At 36.8% G+C, this 22,454-nt stretch overlaps 2 protein-coding genes across 2 annotated transcripts; both read left to right on the top strand.

The window, feature by feature from the left end:
- Positions 1–466: 466 nt before the first annotated feature.
- Positions 467–11,215, top strand: LOC103470941 (B-cell receptor CD22-like). The gene is made up of 12 exons (XM_017304441.2): positions 467–977; positions 3,273–3,623; positions 3,707–3,928; positions 4,144–4,500; positions 4,586–4,810; positions 6,123–6,392; positions 7,496–7,753; positions 8,754–9,014; positions 10,074–10,155; positions 10,255–10,327; positions 10,463–10,668; positions 10,793–11,215. The coding sequence occupies exons 1-12, from the start codon at positions 926–928 to the stop codon at positions 10,863–10,865; spliced, it is 2,430 nt and encodes an 809-aa protein (XP_017159930.2). The 5' UTR covers positions 467–925; the 3' UTR covers positions 10,866–11,215.
- Positions 11,216–11,956: 741 nt separating this feature from the next.
- On the top strand, positions 11,957–22,290 carry ltv1 (LTV1 ribosome biogenesis factor). The gene is made up of 11 exons (XM_008418165.3): positions 11,957–12,176; positions 12,651–12,782; positions 13,541–13,744; positions 14,534–14,621; positions 14,790–14,922; positions 16,970–17,195; positions 17,390–17,517; positions 17,593–17,729; positions 19,050–19,102; positions 20,856–21,056; positions 21,985–22,290. The coding sequence occupies exons 1-11, from the start codon at positions 12,174–12,176 to the stop codon at positions 22,093–22,095; spliced, it is 1,416 nt and encodes a 471-aa protein (XP_008416387.2). The 5' UTR covers positions 11,957–12,173; the 3' UTR covers positions 22,096–22,290.
- The last annotated feature ends 164 nt before the right edge of the window (positions 22,291–22,454 follow it).

Genomic DNA, 22,454 nt, shown 5'->3' with positions numbered 1-22,454 from the left:
TGCAGCATTAATTATTTCATTGGGTAATCAAAAAATTTTAAATCAAAATACATTTTTGTTCTCCACTTAGAAGTTGAAAACAGAAGAATGAATTGGTTTTATTACAAAATGATAAAATAAAAATAATAAAATATTTAAATAAATGAACATCTATTTATTTAAATAAATATTACTTTTATTTAAATAGTTAGTTAGTTAGTTAGTTAGTTAGTTAGTTAGTTAGTTAGTTAGTTAGTTAGTTAGTTAGTTTGTTTGTTTGTTTGTAAAGCATCTTTGAGACTTTTGGTCAGCTCTTCTTCATAGATTCTCAAATGGATTCATGTCAGGTGTTTGACATTCTCACAGTTTCACTTTCTTTTCTGAAACCAGAGTTTGTGTAATTGTCTAGTTATAGCTTTTGCTGTAGTTGGAAGTTATGTTATCATGCTGCAGTTTTCACCAAACTGCACAATGGAAACAATAAGACAACAATAAATTTTAAGTACAAATAGACAAATGAGTAATAAATATAGTTTAAAAAGTTTACAAACTGTAAAAATCTGGTTGAATCTTCAAATCAAAACCTGTCATTCTCCATCCTGCTTGCTTATGTTCTAATGGGATGTAAAACTATTAAGATTTTCCAAACTTGTTCTGCTGCATATACAGTTTACATACAGTCCAAAGAAGTTCATTTGTAGAAAGCATCTGCAGGAATCGTTTCTTCATTTTTTTGAGCGGGGCGGAGGGCATTTACTGTCGTGTCTTCATCCATGCATATTAATAATGTAAAGAGGAACAAATGACAGCTTGCATGTTGAAGTTTCAGCTGTAAGGTTTGCCTCAGACATGTTGGAGAAAATAAAAGTTGCAAAGGTTACCAGGAAGCCGCATCAATAAATGTGGGCAACGCGCGGAAGTGACTGAAAAGAGGAGAAAAGCAGCCATGAATTTATCTGCAGCAGCGAGTCTCTTTCTTCTCGTTCTCTTCTGTGAAGGTACTGTGTCTCTACATTTTAATTAAAGTTATTTTCAACACTACTGGACTCCTATAAGTCTGTCCTGTTTAACCTGAGATCCAGTGACTGAGCTAATTCAGTTAGACATCATTCTTCTCAATGAAACTGTCATAAAAACAGGCATTTTATGATGTAATCTTGATATTGAAAGTTGTACACTTACATTTATGTATTACTGCAATATTAAGCAGTTGGAGTTGTAAATAAAATCTTAACACAGCCAACCATTCAATATCAAAGTGAAAGCAATCAGGGTGTTGGAAAGTGTGGGTTGTATGAAGACAACAAACTGTACTCAGGATGAATGCTTGTTCAAATAAACATTTTAAAATGTCTAAAGGAATTATCTGCTATGTAAAATGTGCTGTTGAAACAATGTTAAATAATGTTAGGTTTTCCATTTAATAGGATGTTTTTGCAGGTTTTAACATGTTTAAACTTAATCTGACTATGCTGATAAAGTTATATGCTGATGGTATCGTTGTCATTGTTATAAACAGTTTAGGACTGTTGACAGTTTTTCCATAATCACAACTTTAAGTTAAGTGGGCTGAGAGTGAGACTCTTATATTTACAGGCAAAGGACTGAAATGACTCAGGCTTAATGGATCTGAAAAATGTAATATAATTTAAAAAAGATCAATTTTAGTTTGAAAAGTATTGGTAGTTTTAAAAGCAACAAAATGTTAGCCTTTGGTCAGCATTGACTCTTCATCTTTTTTTCTTTGTGTCTAAAACAAACAAAAAATATGTACAAATTAATGTTGTTCTTTTTGTCTGGAAATAGAAACTATTTTTCACATGTTTTTTGAATGATATGCATTATTGCTTATCCTGTTAGAAGTTTTTAACAAAATGGAGTCCACTGGTCTGAAGTGTTTTTCATACAGATCTGGAAAAAACTGATTGAAAACCTCCTGGTTTTTCCACCAAGCACTGAGTTCTGAACTCTTCCTGAATTAAAACATCAGTATTGTTGTTTCTAAATTAATATGAACTTGTTTTCGCTGCATTAATTGAGGTCTGAAAGTTCTGCATCTTCTTCGTTATTTTGACCTTTTCTTGTTTTTTGCAAATAAATATAAAATTTTTGCTTGGAATTTCAGAGACATGTTGTCAGTAGTTCATAGAATAAAATAAAAAAATTCATTTTACTCAAAAATATACAAATGAAAAGTAAAATCAGAGAAACTGATAATTTTAAGTGATCTCTTCATTTTTTCCAGAGCTGTATTTTGTGCAGGTTATACAAAAAAGGAAGCTAGTAAGTGGAAAATATAAAATTTCCTTACTGGACAAGCAAAATATTCAATTTATATGAGTAGAAAAAATAAATTAAACAATGTTTCTGGGGGAAATGTTGACACTATGTTTACTTTGACTGCAAAAACAAAGTAAAAGCTAAATTTCTGTTTTTCTTAATGATAGATAACTTGGCTGAGTTTTTCTCTTTGTGGTATTTTGATAATGTTGTTTATTCTGTGATTGATGGAAAATTTGTTTTTAACTCTGTATTTATGTGAATGTTAAGGTAAACTGTCAAAATGAGAAATAAGTGTGTTGTTAAAAACAAAATCAACTCTTTCTTTCTTTCTTTCTTTCTTTCTTTCTTTCTTTCTTTCTTTCTTTCTTTCTTTCTTTCTTTCTTTCTTTCTTTCTTTCTTTCTTTCTTTCTTTCTTTCTTTCTTTCTTTCTTTCTTTCTTTCTTTCGCCACTAAAGACTGATCATTTTAGTTCATGGGGGTTTTGCTCAATCCTGTACAAATCTACTACATGAATAAATCAAAGTATAAAAAGCAACAAAAGGCTTCAGTGATGCTGGTAATTTTTGCTAAAGTTTCCTTTTTACATCATTCCGGTGCCTGCAGAGCAGCCAAGCAGAGCAGATGTGGTTAACTCCCTTGTGGTTTTTAATCTGTGCTTATATTTAGTAACTGAAAACAAAAAGATAATTTACTTCTGCTTCTCATATTTAAATTTTAATAGTTTGTATAAATTATATCATAGCCCTGCATTCCCTCTTGAACATAAATGAAGATTTATGTTCAATTAGCTCGATGGTCAGTACTTTGAGCTACTAAAACAGTTAGGATATAAAATCAAGAACATACAGGAGATTTATTCTGTTTAATAAGAACAAGAAACTCTGAACAAACTTAAGCTAATTGAAATTATTCCCGTCGTCTTTTTCTGCTTCTTTTGAGGGGAGTCATACTAGAATAAGCAGACAGTTTCATATCCTTAAACATGTTTCTGTTGTGCTCTGTCTTTCAGAGGTACAGACTTACTCTTCGTGGAGTGTGACTTACAGCCAAAAGAGCATCTGTGCCTTAAAAGGATCTACGGTGAAAATTAGCTGCAAGTATAGTCACCCATCCTGGGAAGATCACTTAAAAATCAGAGTCACACAAACATTTTGGTTTGCTAAAATTGATAAGGCCCCTGTAGATGTGACGACACAGGAGGAATATGCAGGTCGCGTGGAATACAAGAACAAAAACAGTTGCGCTTTGACAATTAGAGACGTGGAAGAGAGCGACTCGGCTGTGTACAAGTTTAGGTTCATTACAAACACACAACATGGAAGTTATACTGGTGAACCAGGAGTTCAGTTATTTGTCACAGGTTTGTACTTCCACATGACAAATTACTAACATTTTTGTGCTTTTATCTTTGTTTAAAAAAAATTGTACATTCTCTCCACACAGACTCAGATCCAAATCTAACTGTCAAGAGGAAGAGCTCATCCTGGAACAGTGACCTAATATGCTCCAGCTCATGTGTTTTACCTGATGATTCTACATATGTGTGGTACAAAAATGGGCACAATTTCCACACAGGAATATCTGTCTCTTATTACAAGATAAGCAACATTGACAGCATGACCTGCGCTCTGAAAGGACATGAAGATTTCCCGTCTCCTTCAGTCTGTAAGTTTATTCCAACATCTTTTTTTAGCACAACTTCATCTCCTGTCACAGTCTGTGCCGAGATGCCAGACTTCTCTTTCATTCTCATGCTTAATTTGAGTTATGGCGAGTTATAGTTTGATGACTTTACTCATGTTTTACACCAATGTTCAACTAATGGTAACAAAATAAAAATGAAAATTGTCACAGTGTATGAAGAAATGTTTCTCTTTCAGGCATCGAGAACCAATACTGCAAACAAGTGATTTACAGTCATGCAAGAATCTGTGCATTGAAAGGTTCTTCAGTGAGCTTTCATTCCAGTTACAGTCCATATTATTCTTCAAATTCTGTCACATCATTCTGGTTCAGTCCTGGACGCAGTGCACAATGGAGGAATCCCTCACTACCTGAGGACCTACAACACGACTCTAGATATATGGATCGAGTGTATGTCACTCAAACAAGACAAAAGTTCACCCTGACAATTAATAACTTAGTGGAAAATGATTCAGCAGAGTATCGATTCATATTCAAAACAGGCTTGTTTAGCTGGGGGAGTGATTTACATGGAACAACTCTGACCGTCACAGGTACTGATGATCCTACAGTTTATTAGCTTCTCATCCTGAGAGACTATGAATAATAACTGATGTGGTTCTTTATGTCATATTCCAGATCTGCAGGTGGAAGTGACAAGAACTTCAACCAACCAGGAACCAGAATATGCAGAGCTGAAATGTCACAGCAGATGCACCCCATCTGGCTATCCTTATTACAGATGGTTCAGGAATGGACAGGACATTCGTCACAATAAATCTACTTATGAAGTGTTGATTAATACGACAGACAAAATCTCCTGTTCTGTATCATCGTTTAAGGACCACAGAGCTCCTGACGTGTGTGAGTTGACTCTAAAATACACAATCACTGAGTCATTTTAAATCATTATTGCTTCTGATTTAAAAATTATTCAGTAATGAAAACTGACAGGATTGTCACAAGATCATAACAAGACAAAGAAGTTAATAAAAAGAAAGCACAACTAGTGGCAACGGCCTTCAGTGGAGCAGTGACTGCAACGTTTGTAGAGACGTTTGTTTGGATGTGTAGTCAGAGATAAGAGTGGTGGGATTGTGATGTGACGTTCTTCACTGACAGACTTCTTTCAAAGGTTTATACCATATTTTCTGCACTATCAGGCTCACCAGATTTTAAGGCGCACTTTCAATGAATGGCCTATTTTAAAACTTTTTTCATATATAAGGCGCACCGCATTATAAGGACCATAGAATAGTCGCTACAGTAGAGGCTGGAGTTACGTTATGCATCCACTAGATGGAGCTGCACTGAAGGGAATGTCAACAAAACAGTCCGACTCGGGTCGGCGAGGAGAGCCTTCCGCGACTTATAAGGCGCACTGTCGGCTTTTGAGGAAATTGAAGGTTTTTAGGTGCGCCTTATAGTGCGGAAAATATGGTAATTATAATATTCAGCCATTGTTTACAGTCGGTCTGGATTTACCAAGACTGACTTCTTCTGGTGCAGAACTATGACACGTCTCATGTCAATGATGTAAAAGTTGGATAAAATACGACACAACCTCAGACTGCAGATGGACGTCAATCAATCAATCAATCAATCAATCAATCAATCAATCAATCAATCAATCAATCAATCAATCAATCAATCAATCAATCAATCAATCAATCAATCAATCAATCAATCAATCAATCAGTTTATTCACCCAACCAAACAAATTTCATCACCAATGAAAACATTGTCTTGTAACACAGTGTTCATGAGTGAAAAGGGAGCAGGAAGAAGAAAAACCTTGTAAAAAAAACTGTCCCTTTCTCAATAATTACATAATATTTGTTTTTCCTTCATGGCTGTATACATAAAATTACAAATAATATATAATTGTCCTCATTGTTAACTGAAAAGTGTACAAGACTTAATCATTTTTTCTTATAAAGTGTTTTGACTTGGTTTAATGTAGGACATTTTTTCAAATCATAATAAAATCTATTCCACAATTTGACTCCATGCACCGAAATTCACATTTGCTTTAAAGTTGTCCGCACAATTTTACTTTTGAAATCATGCTTCCTTTGATTATTTCTGTCACTTGAGCTTCAGACAAAAAACTTTTATAAACATAAATCTGACTTTTTGGGTGGTAAAGTGGTTGAAAAATTCTTATTTCTTCCAGATGCTCCAGTTTCAACTTCTGTGTCAGTTGATCCCTCTGATGACATAGTTGAAGGCAAACCAGTGTTTCTAAAGTGTAGCAGTGATGCTAATCCACCCGCTAACTACACTTGGTACAAGAAGACTAAAACGTCAGTTCTTCAACCTCACAGAAAAGATTCAGAGTTTTACCTGAATCCCATCCAGGCGTCTGATTCTGGGGAATATTTCTGTGTAGCCAAGAACCAGTTGGGGGAAAGCAGATCTGGGAACCTCGATATTGATGTGAAATGTAAGTAAAATAGCAAGTTTGACAAATATTTTGTCAAGATTGTGAATTAATTTAACTAGAGAAATTTATTTGCTCTCTCAACCAAGTCCTTCTGATTTATTCAAGTTGTACATGTCATTTCTAGGTTGTTGTTCAAATACCTTCAAATCATAATCCAATTAATTCCATAATTTTACTCCATGCACTAAAATTCACATTTGCTTTAAAGTTGTCTGCACAATTTTACTTTTGAAATCGTAATTGGTGTTTTGGCAGAACTTATGGAAGCTAAAATTTAAATATATTATATATAATGTTCATTTGTGTTCTATGCTCCAGAACAGTTTTTTCCAAAGTGTGGGCTGTGTCCCCGCTGGGGGGCGCCAGAGCTCAAAGTAACTGCAAACATTTAGCCAACTTCACCAAACCTATATCCCGTTCATTCATCCAGCCACCGGGGGCGCTGTTATACAGGTGCTGGCTGTGCATATCTTAACTTTTACTTCTCTAAACCCCAATGAAAATTTGATGTGGCGTTACCAAATTCAGTGGCGAGTTTTTTTGACATTCAGGGTTTTTTTTTTTTGGATCCTTTTGTCGAGAGTTGCTAATTTTACTGCTAGGATCTGTTTTTAGGCCCCATTTTGTCTGGAGTTATTTTTTATTAGTTTGTGTATAAAACTAGTCAAGATAATGAAATAGAACTACTTATTATTTTCAGTTGAAGTTTTAAGAATCCTTGGCTAAACTGCCCTTTTATTTATTTTTTATGGTGTTTTTGAGATCATTTGAAAGGCTAATGCCTTTGATTGTTTCTGTGATTGGTATAATTTTGTCTGTATGAAATTATGTGGCTATATATTTATATATTCAATACTTTTTGCATTTTAAATGAAATTTACTGCTTTGCCCGTTCATTTGCCACAAGCTTCAATAACGAGTATAAAGCAGGTAAACATCACAGCATCAGTGAATGGAACATGAAGTAAAGGAAACAACAAAAAGTTGATGATTTTTTTTAGCTCTCCTAAACTTTGAAAACCCTTGTTCTACTAATCTAGAACAACAGTGAAGGCAAATCTCTGGACACATAGTTCAATGTTTCTTCTTTTCATTTTTCTTAGACGCTCCAAAACGTGCAGATGTTTCCCTGAGTCACGCAGAGATAGTGGAGGGTGATTCAGTAAATCTGACCTGCAGCAGCGATGGAAACCCAGCACCTTTTTACAGGTGGTACAAAGACAACCAAATGATGCTTCAAGGACAGGGAGGCGTGTATCAGTTCACTTCCGTCAAGTCTGAGGACAGCGGGACGTATTGCTGCGAGGTTGGGAACATATGTGGACGGATCAACTCTTCAACTGTTCTTATAAATGTGGAGTGTAAGTACACAATTGGTTCGCTCTGAATATTTGTTAAAACCTTCACAGAAGAGCCAAACATGTAAGATGGATGTTTATACCAAACCCCAAACAACCACAGTGACCTATTATTCTTCTTTGAACAGGTTAGGATAGGTTTACAAAACATATTCATTACATTTTTTTGCACAAAATCATTCTTAGATAATGAGAATGAACTGCTATCAGTTCATTGAGCTCCTTTCACAATGAGGTGTTTTAGAGGCTCTTGTCACTTTAAATCCAAATAAGCTGCTGGTGGCCACGCCCCCCACCTCAGCATTTACACTCGCATGTGAAAATGCCTGAAAATAGATTAGGAATTATAAAATACTACGTTTGAAAAGCATAAGTAGAGCCTCCTGCACAACCAAAAGGAATGCAGCAAATTTACTTTGAATTGTATGTCAACAACAAAACACTTTTCTTTTCCAGCAGCCATTGTACAACGCATACAGAAAAAAAAAAAAAAACAACAACAAAAAAACAACTGTTGACCAAACATGCTGGAGCTCTGCTTAGGTCGCTAGCTAACAAGTGTGATTGCTAGGTAACGGCTCAGTGCCAATTGATTGTGTGTCTGATTCCAGACTCCTAAAAACAATAATTTATTGCCAAAAACTGACTGGGTGTGTTTTTTTTAAAGTTTTGGTTGTTTGTAGAAGCAGTTGAAACCCAAATGGAAGAATAAAAATAGATGCAAAAAGTGAATTTTGTATAATAAATCCCCTTTAAATTGGATCTTTAGGGAATTCTCTGTATGCAGCCTTGTCACGCAGATCCAACAATTATACTAAACTGATCCAATATGCAATGAAGTACTCCAGTTCTGAAATCATGAATGGTATGCTTGTAGATTTTTGCTTACATTTTTGCACAAATAGGCAAACTGAGGTGCACATGTGCAACCGCTCTTCTGAAATATCATTCAGTCTGCTTGGAGATGCTGTCTAAACATGATTTCTTGATCATTCTCCATCAGATTCTCCGAGGCTTCCCTCCGTGTCTGTGAGTCCTGCTGGTGACGTAGCAGCAGGAAGCTCAGTGAATCTGACCTGCAGCAGTGACGCTAACCCTGCAGCTACGTATACCTGGTACACAGAGCATTCAACTTCCCCAGCAGCAAATGGACAGACGTTTACCATTGTGGACATCAGAGGTGAACATGGTGGAAATTATTACTGTCAAGCCAGAAACAGCAGGGGACACCATAACTCCACCCTTCATCTGATTGTGGTTTCAAGTAAGCTGCTGTTATTTTTAAAAATAAATATATTATGTATTCTCATCATCTGTACATATACACACATTTTTATCCTGTAAAACGACATAGAAAGTCTTCAGCATGACTTCCAGTTGAGATCCAATTTGTTTATTCTGCAGATTCAGATGTGCTTTGATCCAGTAAGTTTTTGAAATTATTCTAGTGTAGTAATATATTTTAATAAGGGTTGGGTATTTTAGTAACAGGTCTCAGATCTTGAACATTAGAAAATAATCTCCAGTTTAAAGTTGTCCAATGTTTTTGAATTGATCCTCCTTTTTTCCAGACTCATTGTACTTTCTTAAATTCTTTATGGCTTTTTATTGCAATGTGGCTGTCAAGGTTGTCAAAATAATCAATATTTCTTATATTATTAACACTAAAAACAAATTATTTAAAGATGCTCATGTGCATGTAAATGATGGGTGTCAAACCTGTTTTCATTTTGGGTCGTATCAACGTCACGATTATCCTAAAAAGGACAAGTTGTGGCAGAATGCCTTGGTAAAATATTAACAAACTATTAAAATACTAATAAATAGCTGTCTGTACATTCAATTAGCGCAGATAATATTGAAAATCTTTTCTTAATTTATCAGTATAGAGAAAAAAACTGCCTTGATTTGAGAGACTTGTCTCTACTAGGGATTGTGTTCCTTATTTTGTCGCTACACATCTGGCTCATCTTTACCATTTGCTTTATTGTGTTAGTTGGTGTCTTTCTGTGTTTACATTACTCTTCCTGCTACTTCTCCTGTATCAGATGCATACTGTTAGTTGGCAGGAAGTTTGTTCTTTTTATGTTGCCTACAAAAACAGGAAGGTTAAATAATTGCTTCATTTATTAATTGTGTGACTTCTAACTTTAAACTTCCTTTATTGGGTTTTAAAAATAAGACTGAATTAATTTCTTTAGCTTCCTGGCTCTTTTCTCTTCATTACCAGATGATTATTTTAAGCACATATTTTTCTGCATCTGTGACTATTTTAGGTATTCAGTAAATGTTCTTTCTTCTTGTTTTTGTTCCCTTATCTCAGGTTCAGTTTCATCTGCTGTTGTCGGGTCAATCATGGTTCTACTCCTGATTGGTTTGGTTTTGTCTGCCTTCATCATTTTTAGGTGATTTAAATTCTTTACCGCTGTTTTAATGCTCTATGTGGAATGTTATGTTGTTCATTCTTTTGCTTATATTTTCTTGATTTTTTTTTATATTTGTAGAAAAAAGAAGGCTGTAAGGCAAATTCGTCAGACCAGAGAGGGACCAGGAGATAACGAGGCGAAGATATTGGGTGTTAGTCTTCCTTCATCTACACACTTTGAACAGTGTTTCCCTCTCATCTAATGGGAGGCTGTGGTTCTGCAGGGCATTTCAGGAGGGTGTAGTTATTATGTTTCTCTTCTGAATGCAGCATTTGCTCTTTTGCAGAATTTGGGCCGACATCTGGAGAGTTCATCAACTGCAGGACTTGGAAATTCAGCAGCTCAAGACGACGTTTGCTATGCTAGCGTACTTTTCTCTAAAAATCAAGAGGAACCTCTTTACTCCAACTTTGTTCCAGCTGAACCCAAAACATCTAAAAACAAGGAGGAAGATGTGGAGTATTCAGCGGTGATGATCAAAAACACACCTTGGTGGGTTCAGAACGTTATTTCCTTTATATGTTCTTAAACTTAATCCAGCTGTAGTAAGTAAAGATTTTAAGCTTTTAATGATAATATCTGATACTTACAAAGTGTTTTTTTAATCCCTTTACAGTAAGAAAAGCTATGATGCTTCAGAGGAATCATCTGCACTGTACAGCACAGTCTGCAAAGTCAACAGATTATAAACAACACCTGAAACTTCTGTTGAATACTTTTTATAAATATAATACTTTATGCATTGATCAGAAATTATCCTTTTCGTTACAAGAAACATAAGGGACCTTTCACTTCCTGTTTCATAAAAAAAAAAGTTAAAATTGATTATATGCAAAGATGTGTAGATTTTAAGGTTGTTTTATGCATTCGTTATTCTATAGTGTGATCTTGTGGTTGTTATCCTTGTATTTATTATTTGCTTTAACATCAACCTGCCAAAGGGACTAGAGATGGAAATTCTCGCTATAATGTTATGTATTTATGTCAGTGTTCATTTTATGTATTGTCCCATTTAAAAATAAACTTGAACTTAAATTAACTGAGTTGATTACGTGTGATTACCTAAGAAATCACTATTTCTGTTGAAATGCCACACAACACAAGAATAATGTGTATATCTTTATTTTATTATTATTTTTATATGTTCACATTACTTGATTGGGTTTAAAGATTATATGGATGATTGGTGCTTAGTTACTTATGGTATAGTAAATTTACTTTTTCAGAGAAGGGGAAGACTATAAGATTTCTTCCATTCAAAACCTTTGTGTCAATGTGTGACATGTTCATTTTGAAGTATAAATTAATAAAATAAAACAAATAGATAGATAATGAATCTCCTGAAGAACACTCGTTTTTACTAACTTTACTCTTCTTAGTTGATCCTTTTCGGCTAACAATAAAATTAGCAACTTTATTGTTCATGTTTTATTGACCTGTCAAATGTATTTTTATTAGGTAATTGTTGTCCCTAAATCTTTAATTTACCATGACAACTACATGTTTGTTTAGGACTTAGAAGGTTAGATAAAATCTCAATAGAACTGGCTATAAGATAAAAAATTTTTAAGATAACCACAGAACTAACCTGACAAATAAATTGTGGTGAACAAAGAAAGGAGCAGTCCTTACTTTATATCAGCTGGTGGCGATAACGCTCAAATATGCTGCTTGCTAGCAGTCACTAGTAGAGGAAGAACAGGAAGCAGCGTGGTGAAGACGGGTTCAGATTGGATCAGCTGGAGTGAAAGGCCCGCCTTCTGAAACACTCTGCACCAATCAGCGCCAAGAATTACTGCAACGTCCGGCCCACGTCCTCCGTGTTTCTGATCTAATGTAACACGAGTTTAGGATTTTTCAGCACTGATAAATACTCACCGTAACTTCTACAATTTGAGAATTACATTGTTTCAAGGGTCTTTTAAAGGTGTTTTTGGAACTTTTGGCATTGCTAACTTTGATCCGCGGAAGAAAATCGTGACGGTTTCAGGAACAAAATGGTAAGAGAGGACATTACCAGACTAAGCTAATAGCATTAGCTAACAACAACTGCTCGGATTATAGTTGTAATAACTGGAAATATCCAATTTACTATGTATTTAGTGTAATAATGTTTTATAATTAAATCTCAAAACTGCTGCTACTTTTGCTTAAAGGAAAAAATGTGCTGTTTTATTGCTGTTTCTTTGCGCCTTCTGTTTATTGTTTACTTTAAAATATTGACTAGGCTGATGTGACATTGTGGACATTGGGTTTTTTATGTGTTATTATTCTGTAATAATTATAAATGGTGTCTCTTTTTAGACTTCTTTAAACCTTTTAATGTTTTGTTTTTTTTTACTACAAAATGTGATTATTGTTTATTTTTAAGCATCTCATTTGAAAAGCTCTTTTGGAAAATGTAACGTCTGAATGGTTCGGGAAAGAAGCTTGATCATTTCCCTTTGTTTTTATGTTTGTTTTTTTTTATCCAGCCTCATCGAAAGAAGAAATCATTCATTGAAAAGAAGAAAGCGGTGACCTTTCACCTCGTCCACAGAAGTCAGAGGGACCCTCTGGCTGCAGATGAGAAAGCCCCACAGCATGTCCTCCTGCCTGCTGCAAAGGTAAATATTCACAGCCTTGACTCTGGTTCTGGTTCTTTTATGGAGTTCTCAGTGGTAAATGAACTAAACTTAAACTTTTACGATCATAATAGTTATCAATTTAAGCACTTTTATAGTAGAGTCACACCCACACAGTGCTACACTGATGGGTAAAGTGTTTGGTAACTTGAAACCTGGTCTCTTGTCCAAGTCCACATCAATACACTGCAAAAACACAAAATCTTACCAAGTATTTTTCTCTGCACTTGAAATAAGACTAAACTAACTTACAAGTAACTTTTCAGCAAGATATAGGACATTGTTTAAGTAAATAATTCCTTAATATAGATTTTTAAAATGTACTCGTTCCTCTGGTAGATTATTTCACTTATAGCACATTTTCTCCATGTTGTAAGTAAAGTTTATTAGAAACAACATAGAATTTTGCAGCAGAATTGCTAACGACTTGTTCTCACTGTATAGAAATATTTGTCAGCGGTATAAATTAATGTTTGAACTCCTTATGCAAAAACAACAAACTGCTTGAAGTACAAGGTTTATGTCTCTTAATAAAACTCCATATTGCTGAAAAATAACTTTGTTTCTTCAACACCATGTTCCTTACAAAACCGCCAGAACCCAGAGTAAGACATGCAGTCTTTTCACAATAAAAGAATATAAGCAAAAATGTTTGGCTGTACTGTTTGTGAAACGTAGCAGTGAGCTTTTCACCTCTGATTGTGGAAATGCTGAAGTGACACCCTGGCTGTGTTTCCCAGGTGGACACAGACAAGAGGCGTGAAGAGCAGAGAAACTTTGGTGTTTTCTTCGATGACGATTACGACTACCTGCAGCACCTGAAGGAGGCGTCTGGCACCTCGGAGCTGGTCGCCGCCGGACCCTCACACTTCAACAGAGGGGCCTCTAATTTGAGAGATGATGAGGAGGAAAACGACGTGGAAACTGTGAGCAAGGACATTGCTGTGAGTTTGTGTCTTAATTTTTATTTCCTGTCAAGATGCACTGATCACAAATTTTTCAACTGATTTTCAACCCTCAAGCTTTTTTTTTAAAGCTTCGATACTGACTTGAGCAGATTTTACTTTAATGAAAACTCAAATGGATTAAACCTAGAAACTCTGCTGTGCCATTCAGTGGTTCTACTGTGTGTTGAAATTCTTGTTCTCTCAAAGCCTGAAAAATCACTGAGATTTCAAGACATGTAGTGAAGCTGAAAATAGTTTAATTTGAGTCTTTTCCCCTCAGAAACACCAAATAGTGATAATCTATCTGTTAGGTTTGGTGTGTTTACTGACCAGGAAAAGATTGGATTTCTGACTTTCTAACTGGCCAAGTATCTCTCTGCGTCTCTAGACCGGTTTATTATTACAAAATAGGAATGGTTAAAACAGCAGTTGGTAAATTAGCCATGTGGGATTTAAAGTTTTTTTTCTAGGCAACAAAAAAACCAAGCTAAAATAAATGTTGTAAGTTTATGTTTGCATCCTATTTTTAAAGGACATAAATCCTTCTATCATTCTGTGAAAATATGCAATGAGGAAAACTTTTGTGAGAAATACTAGTAAAGTATGTAGTTCAACTAGAAATTATTGGTTGTGTCTTGTTCTTCTTCCTCTGACGTTGCTTGTGCTTGGTCTAATATTGCTGCTTCTGGTAAAATTGCGTGGATTTTATATTTTCTCGGTTAAACAAATAAACAATAAATCAAGAAATAACCATACGAGTCTGATCCTGTCTGGTGTGATGAACAGGAAGCTACGATCCACCTGCCATCTTCGGTGTTTGCCTCGGAGTTTGAGGAAGATGTGGGACTTCTGAACAAAGCCGCTCCTATTTCAGGTAATTCACTCAAAATAGACCAGATAAATCTCTTAAACATTGTTAAACAAACACGTTCTTTATCTCTGTGGAAAAAATAAATGTGTTTTCTAGCTACTAGTTCTGTTATTTTGAATGTTTTCTTACATTAACCTAACTGTTTTCACTGTAAGCTGTGTTTTCTTTCAGGACCCCGACTGGACATGGATCCTGATATTGTAGCTGCTTTAGATGAAGACTTTGACTACGACGACCCCGACAACATGCTGGAGGACGACTTCATCCTGAAGGCAAACCGCACAAAAGGAGCTGCGGATGCAGAGTAAGAGAGAATATAAAAAACAAATGAGAAATCTGCAGAGATAAGTACCGTATTTTCCGTGCACCTTCAACGAATGGCCTATTTTAAAACTTTTTTCATATATAAGGCGCATACGCTACAGTTAGGGTTTCCACCTGTCCCGTAATATGGGACATGATTTGTTCCGTTCTCTACAAATGTGGATGTATAATAATAAAGAAGTGGTCCCGAGTGCTTTATATAGTAGTCTGCCCCAGTCGTTGTTTCACTCACGGTGTTGGTGTTGCGATATTGTGCCCAACTGCTTTCTGGGTAACACAGACCAATCGACATGCTGCCGCCGCAGCCTCTGTCTCTCTTCCCCTGCCACCCGGCTTTGGACACTCCCTAGTCCAGGAGTGTCCAAACTTTTTGCAAAGGGGACCAGATTTGGTGTGTTAAAAATGTAGGGGGGCCGACCTTGGTGGACGTTCTTTACATAGAACAGCAATATATTTAAACACATTTCAGCAAGCCATTCTGCGTTTTACATTTGCTTTTTTATTTTAATTTCAGCGATCTTAAGCATGTCTTTTGGTTCATTTGAAACATGCATATCACATGCAATTGAATATTCACTTAACTTCACTTTTTTAACACTAACTATTTTAACAGTTAACAGAAGTAATTGTACTCTTGTGTGCAAATTACATTTGAAACATAAAAAGAAATCTCACCATGGCAGTTCAATATTTACAGAATTTTTAAATGAAATAACAGAAAAAATAGCAAGTAACAGTCATATCAACAAGTGCAGGGCTCATTTGAAATATGACATTAGTAAATGTTGATCAGATTTTTAAAAGTTTATTATTCTGGAGTGAGAACTGAAAACTTGTCTGAATTTATGACTTATTTTGATCTTAAAAAACAAAAACTAAATGTATTCAGAGACTTATTGTAAATGACAAATGACTTGCCTGCATTAATGTGATACTGAGATCTGGACTGCGGCACATAGGCCAGGTCTGGCTCAAAGGCAGTGGTATTGACGCGCAAGATGTCTCGTAAGTGAGAGTCCGTTATTTAAGTTCACAACCGAGAAAGTCTTCTCACACAAATACGTCGACTAGGGTTGAAACCCGTCCCGTAAAATACGGAACCGTCCCGTATTTTACTGTTAAATGTAGCGTCCCGTATTGAACCGAAACGGGACACGATTTGTTCCGTATTCTACAAATATGTACGTGTAATAACAAAGAAGTGGTCCCCGAGTACTTTATATAGTAGGCTGCCCCAGTCATTGTTTCACTCACGGTGTTGCGATATTGCATCCAACAGCCCCCCCACCCACTCCCAGTGGCACAACTACACATTATTCAGGTGGATGCGAAAACATAAATCGGCGCCTATCCACCCCAAGGAAGGTTGAAGGAGCGTGGAAAACAAACCAGCGTTGTGACAACTATCCCAGCATGCACCGCGCACTTCTTCTGCTACGGGGGAAAATGAAGTCGGCGGCTGCTTATCGTAGTTGCTAGACCTGTTGTGGCTCAATATTGGTCCATATACAAGGCGCACCGGGTTATAAGGCGCACTGTCGGCTTTTGAGGAAATTGAAGGTTTTTAGGTGCCTTATAGTGCGGAAAATACGGTATCTGAGTCTAGAATATTCAAAATGTGAGGAAGCCCTGGAGAAGATGTGGCTTTGGTTATTCAGTCATGTTAGTGTTTTAGTATATTTGTGATGTATTAGCAATAGCAATATATTTAAAAGAAATTTGATCTATGATTTAATTTTTTTTTCCTTTAAAAGAAATTACAAATGACAGAAAATAATTTCAAAAAGGGCTTTTATTTCATACGTTACTTCTGTGGATTTACCTAAATTCAAAATCAAGGAGGAAAAAAAGCCGTAAACGACAAGATTCCTGGCTAACATCACTCTGAATTATGCAAATCCAGATTTTCCAAAATTAAATCTTGAAAAACGGAAAATTTGATTAATCGATAAAATCAGTTTGTCGCTCAACCGTACTTTCAATGCAAATAAATCTTTTTCAACTTCCTGTTTGTGTGATTCCAACAGAGGATCTGATGATGATGATGATGAGTGGGAGGACACAGACGAGGAAGGCGACTTTGACTCCGATGGCGGTTTCTCAGGTGACGAGCAGCTGGAGGGCGGCGGCCATGATGGAGAGTTTCTGTTCATGAACGAGGAGACAAAGAGTCGCTTCACAGAGTATTCGCTGACTTCGTCTGTAATGAGGAGGAACGAGCAGCTCAGCCTGCTGGACGACCGCTTCGAAAAGGTCAGAGGTCACGACCGCTACACTGAGCTCTGTTAGCAAACTAGTCAAATCATTGGGTCACTAGCAGGACTTTGGAGAACCTACTTGCATACAAAGGAGGAAGTTCATCTGAAGGTTGAAGAGCTCTGAGTAAAAGGAGAAGTTACTAATCTGCTAACGAGGCTCGTTTACGATGCGGCGTTCTTGTTTTTCAGTTTTATGAGCAGTTTGATGACGATGAGATCGGGGCTCTGGACAACGCCGAGCTGGAGGGCTTCATCGAACCGGACAGCGCCCGCCTGGAGGAAGTCATCAACGATTACTTCAAGCAGAAAGAAAAAGAGTGAGATTCTCTCCTGACCTGTGATCGTTGATTCCTGTTACCGAATTTAACAGTTTTATTGTGTTTTTGGGTCAGATCCCTGAGGCCTGAAGATTTGGGTCCAAAAGAACTTCCTGTGTTGAAAGAGGAGGAGGAAGACGAGGATGAAGAGGAGATGGAGACGGTTGTTTGCGAGGCTCCTCAGGAGAAGTGGGACTGTGAAACCATCATCAGTAAGTCTTTGTTTACATTGTTTTAGCTTCACGTTTAGTAGCTTGAACTTTTCTAAATTCTGTCACATTACAGCCAAAAACTAATATAATTTGACTTGGTGGTTCAACATAAAGTGGCACATAATTATGAAGGGAAATAAAAGAGATGCAGAATTTTCAAAAACTTTTCTACAAATAGAAAATTAAGATGTGCCTTTGCTGATGTGCTAAACTCTGATAACCTTTAAAAAAATCTAAATACGTTTATTTTTAAGTCACCTCATTGCTAAGTAGAGACCACTTGTGTGTAATTTAATCTCAGAATAAATCTATGTGTATAAATCGGTCACTAATGTTGGATCAGTGACAGTGGCGTCCCCAAGAGGGGGACAAACGGGGGCCATGGCCCCTTCTTGAAAAATGCTGGCCACCCCACTGGGCCCCCAGAGATTCATGTTATAAAGAGGGATGCAGTCATCTTCTTCAATTAAGACACATACTTAAAAGCTAATACATAACATCATATTTATTTATTTATTAATTTTCTTAGTTGTGACCCACTATAATTGTTACTGGTCTGCTCTGGTCACCAGGATGAAAATGAATAATGAGCACATCATGTCAGTTGAGACCAAAATAAAAATGGAGCAGTAATGTCCCCTTAAACCATCCAATGCCTGGAAAAGGTTCCTGTGGTGCAAATATCTTAAAATTAAAAACTTGCCAGAGTTTTACAATTTATTTGAGGAAGAAATATTGTCTTAATTTATATAACCCTACAACTTACCACTAGATGTCGCTAAATCCCAGACAATACAATATTAAATTCAGTCAGAAGTGATCAAACCTGTACATTATTATACATTATGCTTAATTTTTTTTCTAAATTAAGCATATTAATGACAAAGGAGATTGTAATAACATTTATGTTCACAAACTTCTGAGGCAGATGAAAGTTTAAATTATTTATTTTGCCCAAATCACAAACATGGCATCCAGTCTTCCTGGGTTTTAACAGAACTTTTCTTACCAAAGGTTTGAAATGTGTTTACTGTTAAATATCAATTGTTTGAATATATGAAGGGAATAAAAGAGAATATTTAGAGGATTTGGATGGAAAAGGTTGTTTTGTTCAATCAGCCTAATTTTTGTTTCCTTATTAACATCAGTGATGAATTTGACTCTCGTCTCTTATGAAGCCCCATCGTCTCCACTGACGAGAGAAAACACCTTTATCCTTCACATGAATTAAATTAACAGTCAAAAACTGAGATAAAATATTGAAACTACATAGAAATGCTGCTTCGATTTAAATGTTAACCACATACTCTTGTTTTTCAGGTACATACTCCAACTTGTACAACAGACCTAAAGTCATTGAAGAACCAGCCAAGGTATTAAATATACGATCATTTACACACATTAAGTAAGATGCACACATAATTTTCCCATATGCGGTGTGCTGTCAGGCTTAAATATCCCAGAATATTCGCCTTGTTTTGATAAGTTGTACAGTTGCAAGAGTTGCCAACTTCTAAATTCAGCTTGGAGGGAGAGTTGTTTGTTTATGGTGCAACGTACATCAACCTGATCTACAAACTATCCATCTGCACAAGCCCAGACTAGCTCAGGATGCCATGGAAACGAAGAACATGCAATACCTTGGAGATGGAACGATCACTTATTGAGCAATAGTACAGAAAAACCACTACTGTAAAGAGCATAGGAAGTTATTTTAAAGTAATTTTCAGACAGGTAGCCTATTGGTTTCATGTTGCTAGATTATGGATTTGTTTATGCAACTAATTAGATTTAAAACAAATTCCACTGAGGTTAAGTGAGTGCAAAGGGAACTCATTATGTAAAATTCACAAACGGTTTCAAAAACCTCTCGATTAGTAAGTCACAATTGCCTGGCACTGCCCTGTTACCTAGCAACCCCTGCTGAGCTTAGCCCTGTTACCTAGCAACCCCAGCTGAGCTTAGCCCTGTTACCTAGCAACCCCAGCTGAGTTTAGCCCTGTTACCTAGCAACCCCAGCTGAGCTTAGCCCTGTTACCTAGCAACCCCAGCTGAGCTTAGCCCTGTTACCTAGCAACCCCAGCTGAGCTTAGCCCTGTTACCTAGCAACCCCAGCTGAGCTTAGCCCTGTCACCTAGCAACCCCAGCTGAGTGTAGCCCTGTTACCTAGCAACCCCAGCTGAGCTTAGCCCCGTTACCTAGCAACCCCAGCTGAGCTTAGCCCTGTTACCTAGCAACCCAAGCAGAGCTCGAGCAACTCCGGTGCAGTTCAAAGGCATATGTAAATGTCAATAAGACCGTAGTCCGCTTCAAGAGCAGGACTGTAGAGCAGGGCATTCTGGGTAAATCTAGCCAAAAACAGACGCTTGTGGCTCGTCGTCTTGTAGAAAATACAAAACAGAAATCCTGAAACAGCTAAAATCTGACGCAGCTCCATCTTTGTTTACGTTTCGTGAAATATAAAGTTGCGCTCAGTGTCTTCTTCAGATGTTTCTCTTCTCCTCCTTGATTTTAATCGCTGTGGTTCACTGGAAGCCCAAAGTCTGAAGACATGTCTTTCCTAGGTTTTCTGCTTATAGAGGTTGACTTTTTCTGATGTTAAAAGTTTGCTTGATCTTAAAGACTTGAGTTTGACCAAAAAAAAGCAAAAACAGATGCTGTCATTGCCCTGAATGTTGCCATAGTAACACACATTCAGTACAGGCAGAAAAGAAGAAAATCTACATCAAAATGTTACATTAATTTCTGTTTCTATGAGCTCTAAAAGCAGAGGGAACCGAGTGCAAAAGACTAAAATCTTAAACACCAGCAGGTGGAGGTTTTAAGTTACAGGCTAAAAGCGATGACTTCATTAGCAATGTTGCTTCAAACTTGGTGAAAATATTAAGAAATTTTCAAAATGGTTCAAAAACTGCAGTGGAATCCATCTTGGTTTGGTTGTTTCAAATTTAAGGATGGAAATCTCTGTCCTTTACTGCTGTGGTGGTGCTCGATTTTCTACATTTTACTAGTTTACCGTCCTAAAATTGGGAATTTGTTTAGCCACAAACTAAACTGAACCAATTATGAGTTTAATTAAGTATCAGAGGTTGACGAATCAGACGGAAACTTCTCGTCTGTGTGCAGCCCAAGGCGATCCGTGTGTCCGGTAAGACGGGCATCCCCCTGGACGTCCTGCCCTCCAGGGGCCTCACAGCCAAGCAAGCGGAGCGCATGACGAGAATCAACGACTCGGATCTGCCGCGCGTGTCGACGCAGGCCCGAAACAAAGAGGAGAGCAAAGAGGAGAGGAGGGCGAGGAAGCAGGCCGTCAAAGAGGAGCGGAAGGTGAGGAAACCTCCAAGAGCCTCTGGTTTGGCTTCATGCGCCGTTTGTAGAGACGGATGAACACGATTGTCAGAGATCGTTGAGGTAACGTGAGGATTTCCATCGTCAAAAAGCAGATTCGTGGGTCTGTTACCATGGTAACGCATACAGATTGGTATGTTTAATATTATGGTTTTGATTACTCTGACATTTAAAGCTATTTTACACTAAAACATTGAACCAGTAACTGTAGGTTGATTTACTGAGAACCAACTTTGTTGGAATCAACCTTCTTTGTTGGTTAGTTGCAGTTTTACGATTATTTTTGTAATAAATTTATTCTGATGACTTATCAGATAAAGTCTTGCATATTTTTTAACCACAAAACATTTCTTACAATAGTAGAAATACAAAATATATATATTTTTTTAAATATTTAGTTGCCTAAGACGCAGTAACGTAGCATTCCTTTAGCATACGGTTGAACATTTGTAGCAAATAATGCTACAAATGAACCTTTTCTGCTTTAATTACTCATTTTAACAGAATTTGAAGCCAAATCTTTGGCACTTGAGTTCTAGGTAGAACATTTACAAACACCATTTTTTAATAAAAGCAAAATGTATGTCATTTTTGTACAATTTTGGTTTAGTTGCTATTCTTTTAGCAGATTTCCTTTGAGTCTCTATATTCAGTCATTTCAGCCACATATAAGGTCAAATTAGCCAAAGAATCTCAGTTATATGTTGAAGTTGCAGGCAAGTTTATCGATAAGCAAAGATGAGTCAAAGCAAAATATTTTCATTACAGCTAACGCATCTTTAGCCATGATTTGCTTATTTTGAGGGCACCACTTGTTTTTCTTGAGAAAAGGTGGACAGAGACACTCCCTGTCAGATGAGAAACATTTGAATAAACTTTGAATATTCTCTTCTCTTTTTATTCTTAGGAGAGGAGAGTGGAGAAGAAAGCGAACAAGTTGGCATTCAAGGAGGAGAAAGTGCGACAGGAGAAGCAAATGTTGAACTTAAGGACAAACATTCAGGGCCTGAAGCTGTAGCCGCCGACCGACCGCCGTTCTGCACCAACATTTCACCCTGCGGTGTTTCCAGTGGACATGTTCCCCTCTTCAGTGAAACTGAGAAACAGGACGGCGTTGACCTACAGATAATCTGGGTGACTGCAGAGGAAAAACAAACCCAAAAATAGGAAGAAGCAAGCAACTGGTTGAATGAATAAAACAGGTTCCACAGGAGGAACGAGTGTTTCATCTGCGCCAAAAACTGGACGCTGTGGGAATGTTGAGTTATTTAACTGAGCAACCAGCCCATGTCGTGTTTCTCCATTAAAAAACATTATGTAGAAAATTATTGCTTCCTGCAGCCACCTGCCTTCACAAGCTGCAGAAACAACAATGGG

Source organism: Poecilia reticulata, chromosome 1 (assembly GCF_904066995.2).
Source record: "Poecilia reticulata chromosome 1, P_reticulata-male-v2, whole genome shotgun sequence".
NCBI classification, from domain to species: Eukaryota; Metazoa; Chordata; class Actinopteri; order Cyprinodontiformes; family Poeciliidae; genus Poecilia; species Poecilia reticulata.
The sequence above is the reverse complement of the archived record's forward strand: the minus strand, read 5'-3'. Positions and strand labels throughout refer to the sequence as shown.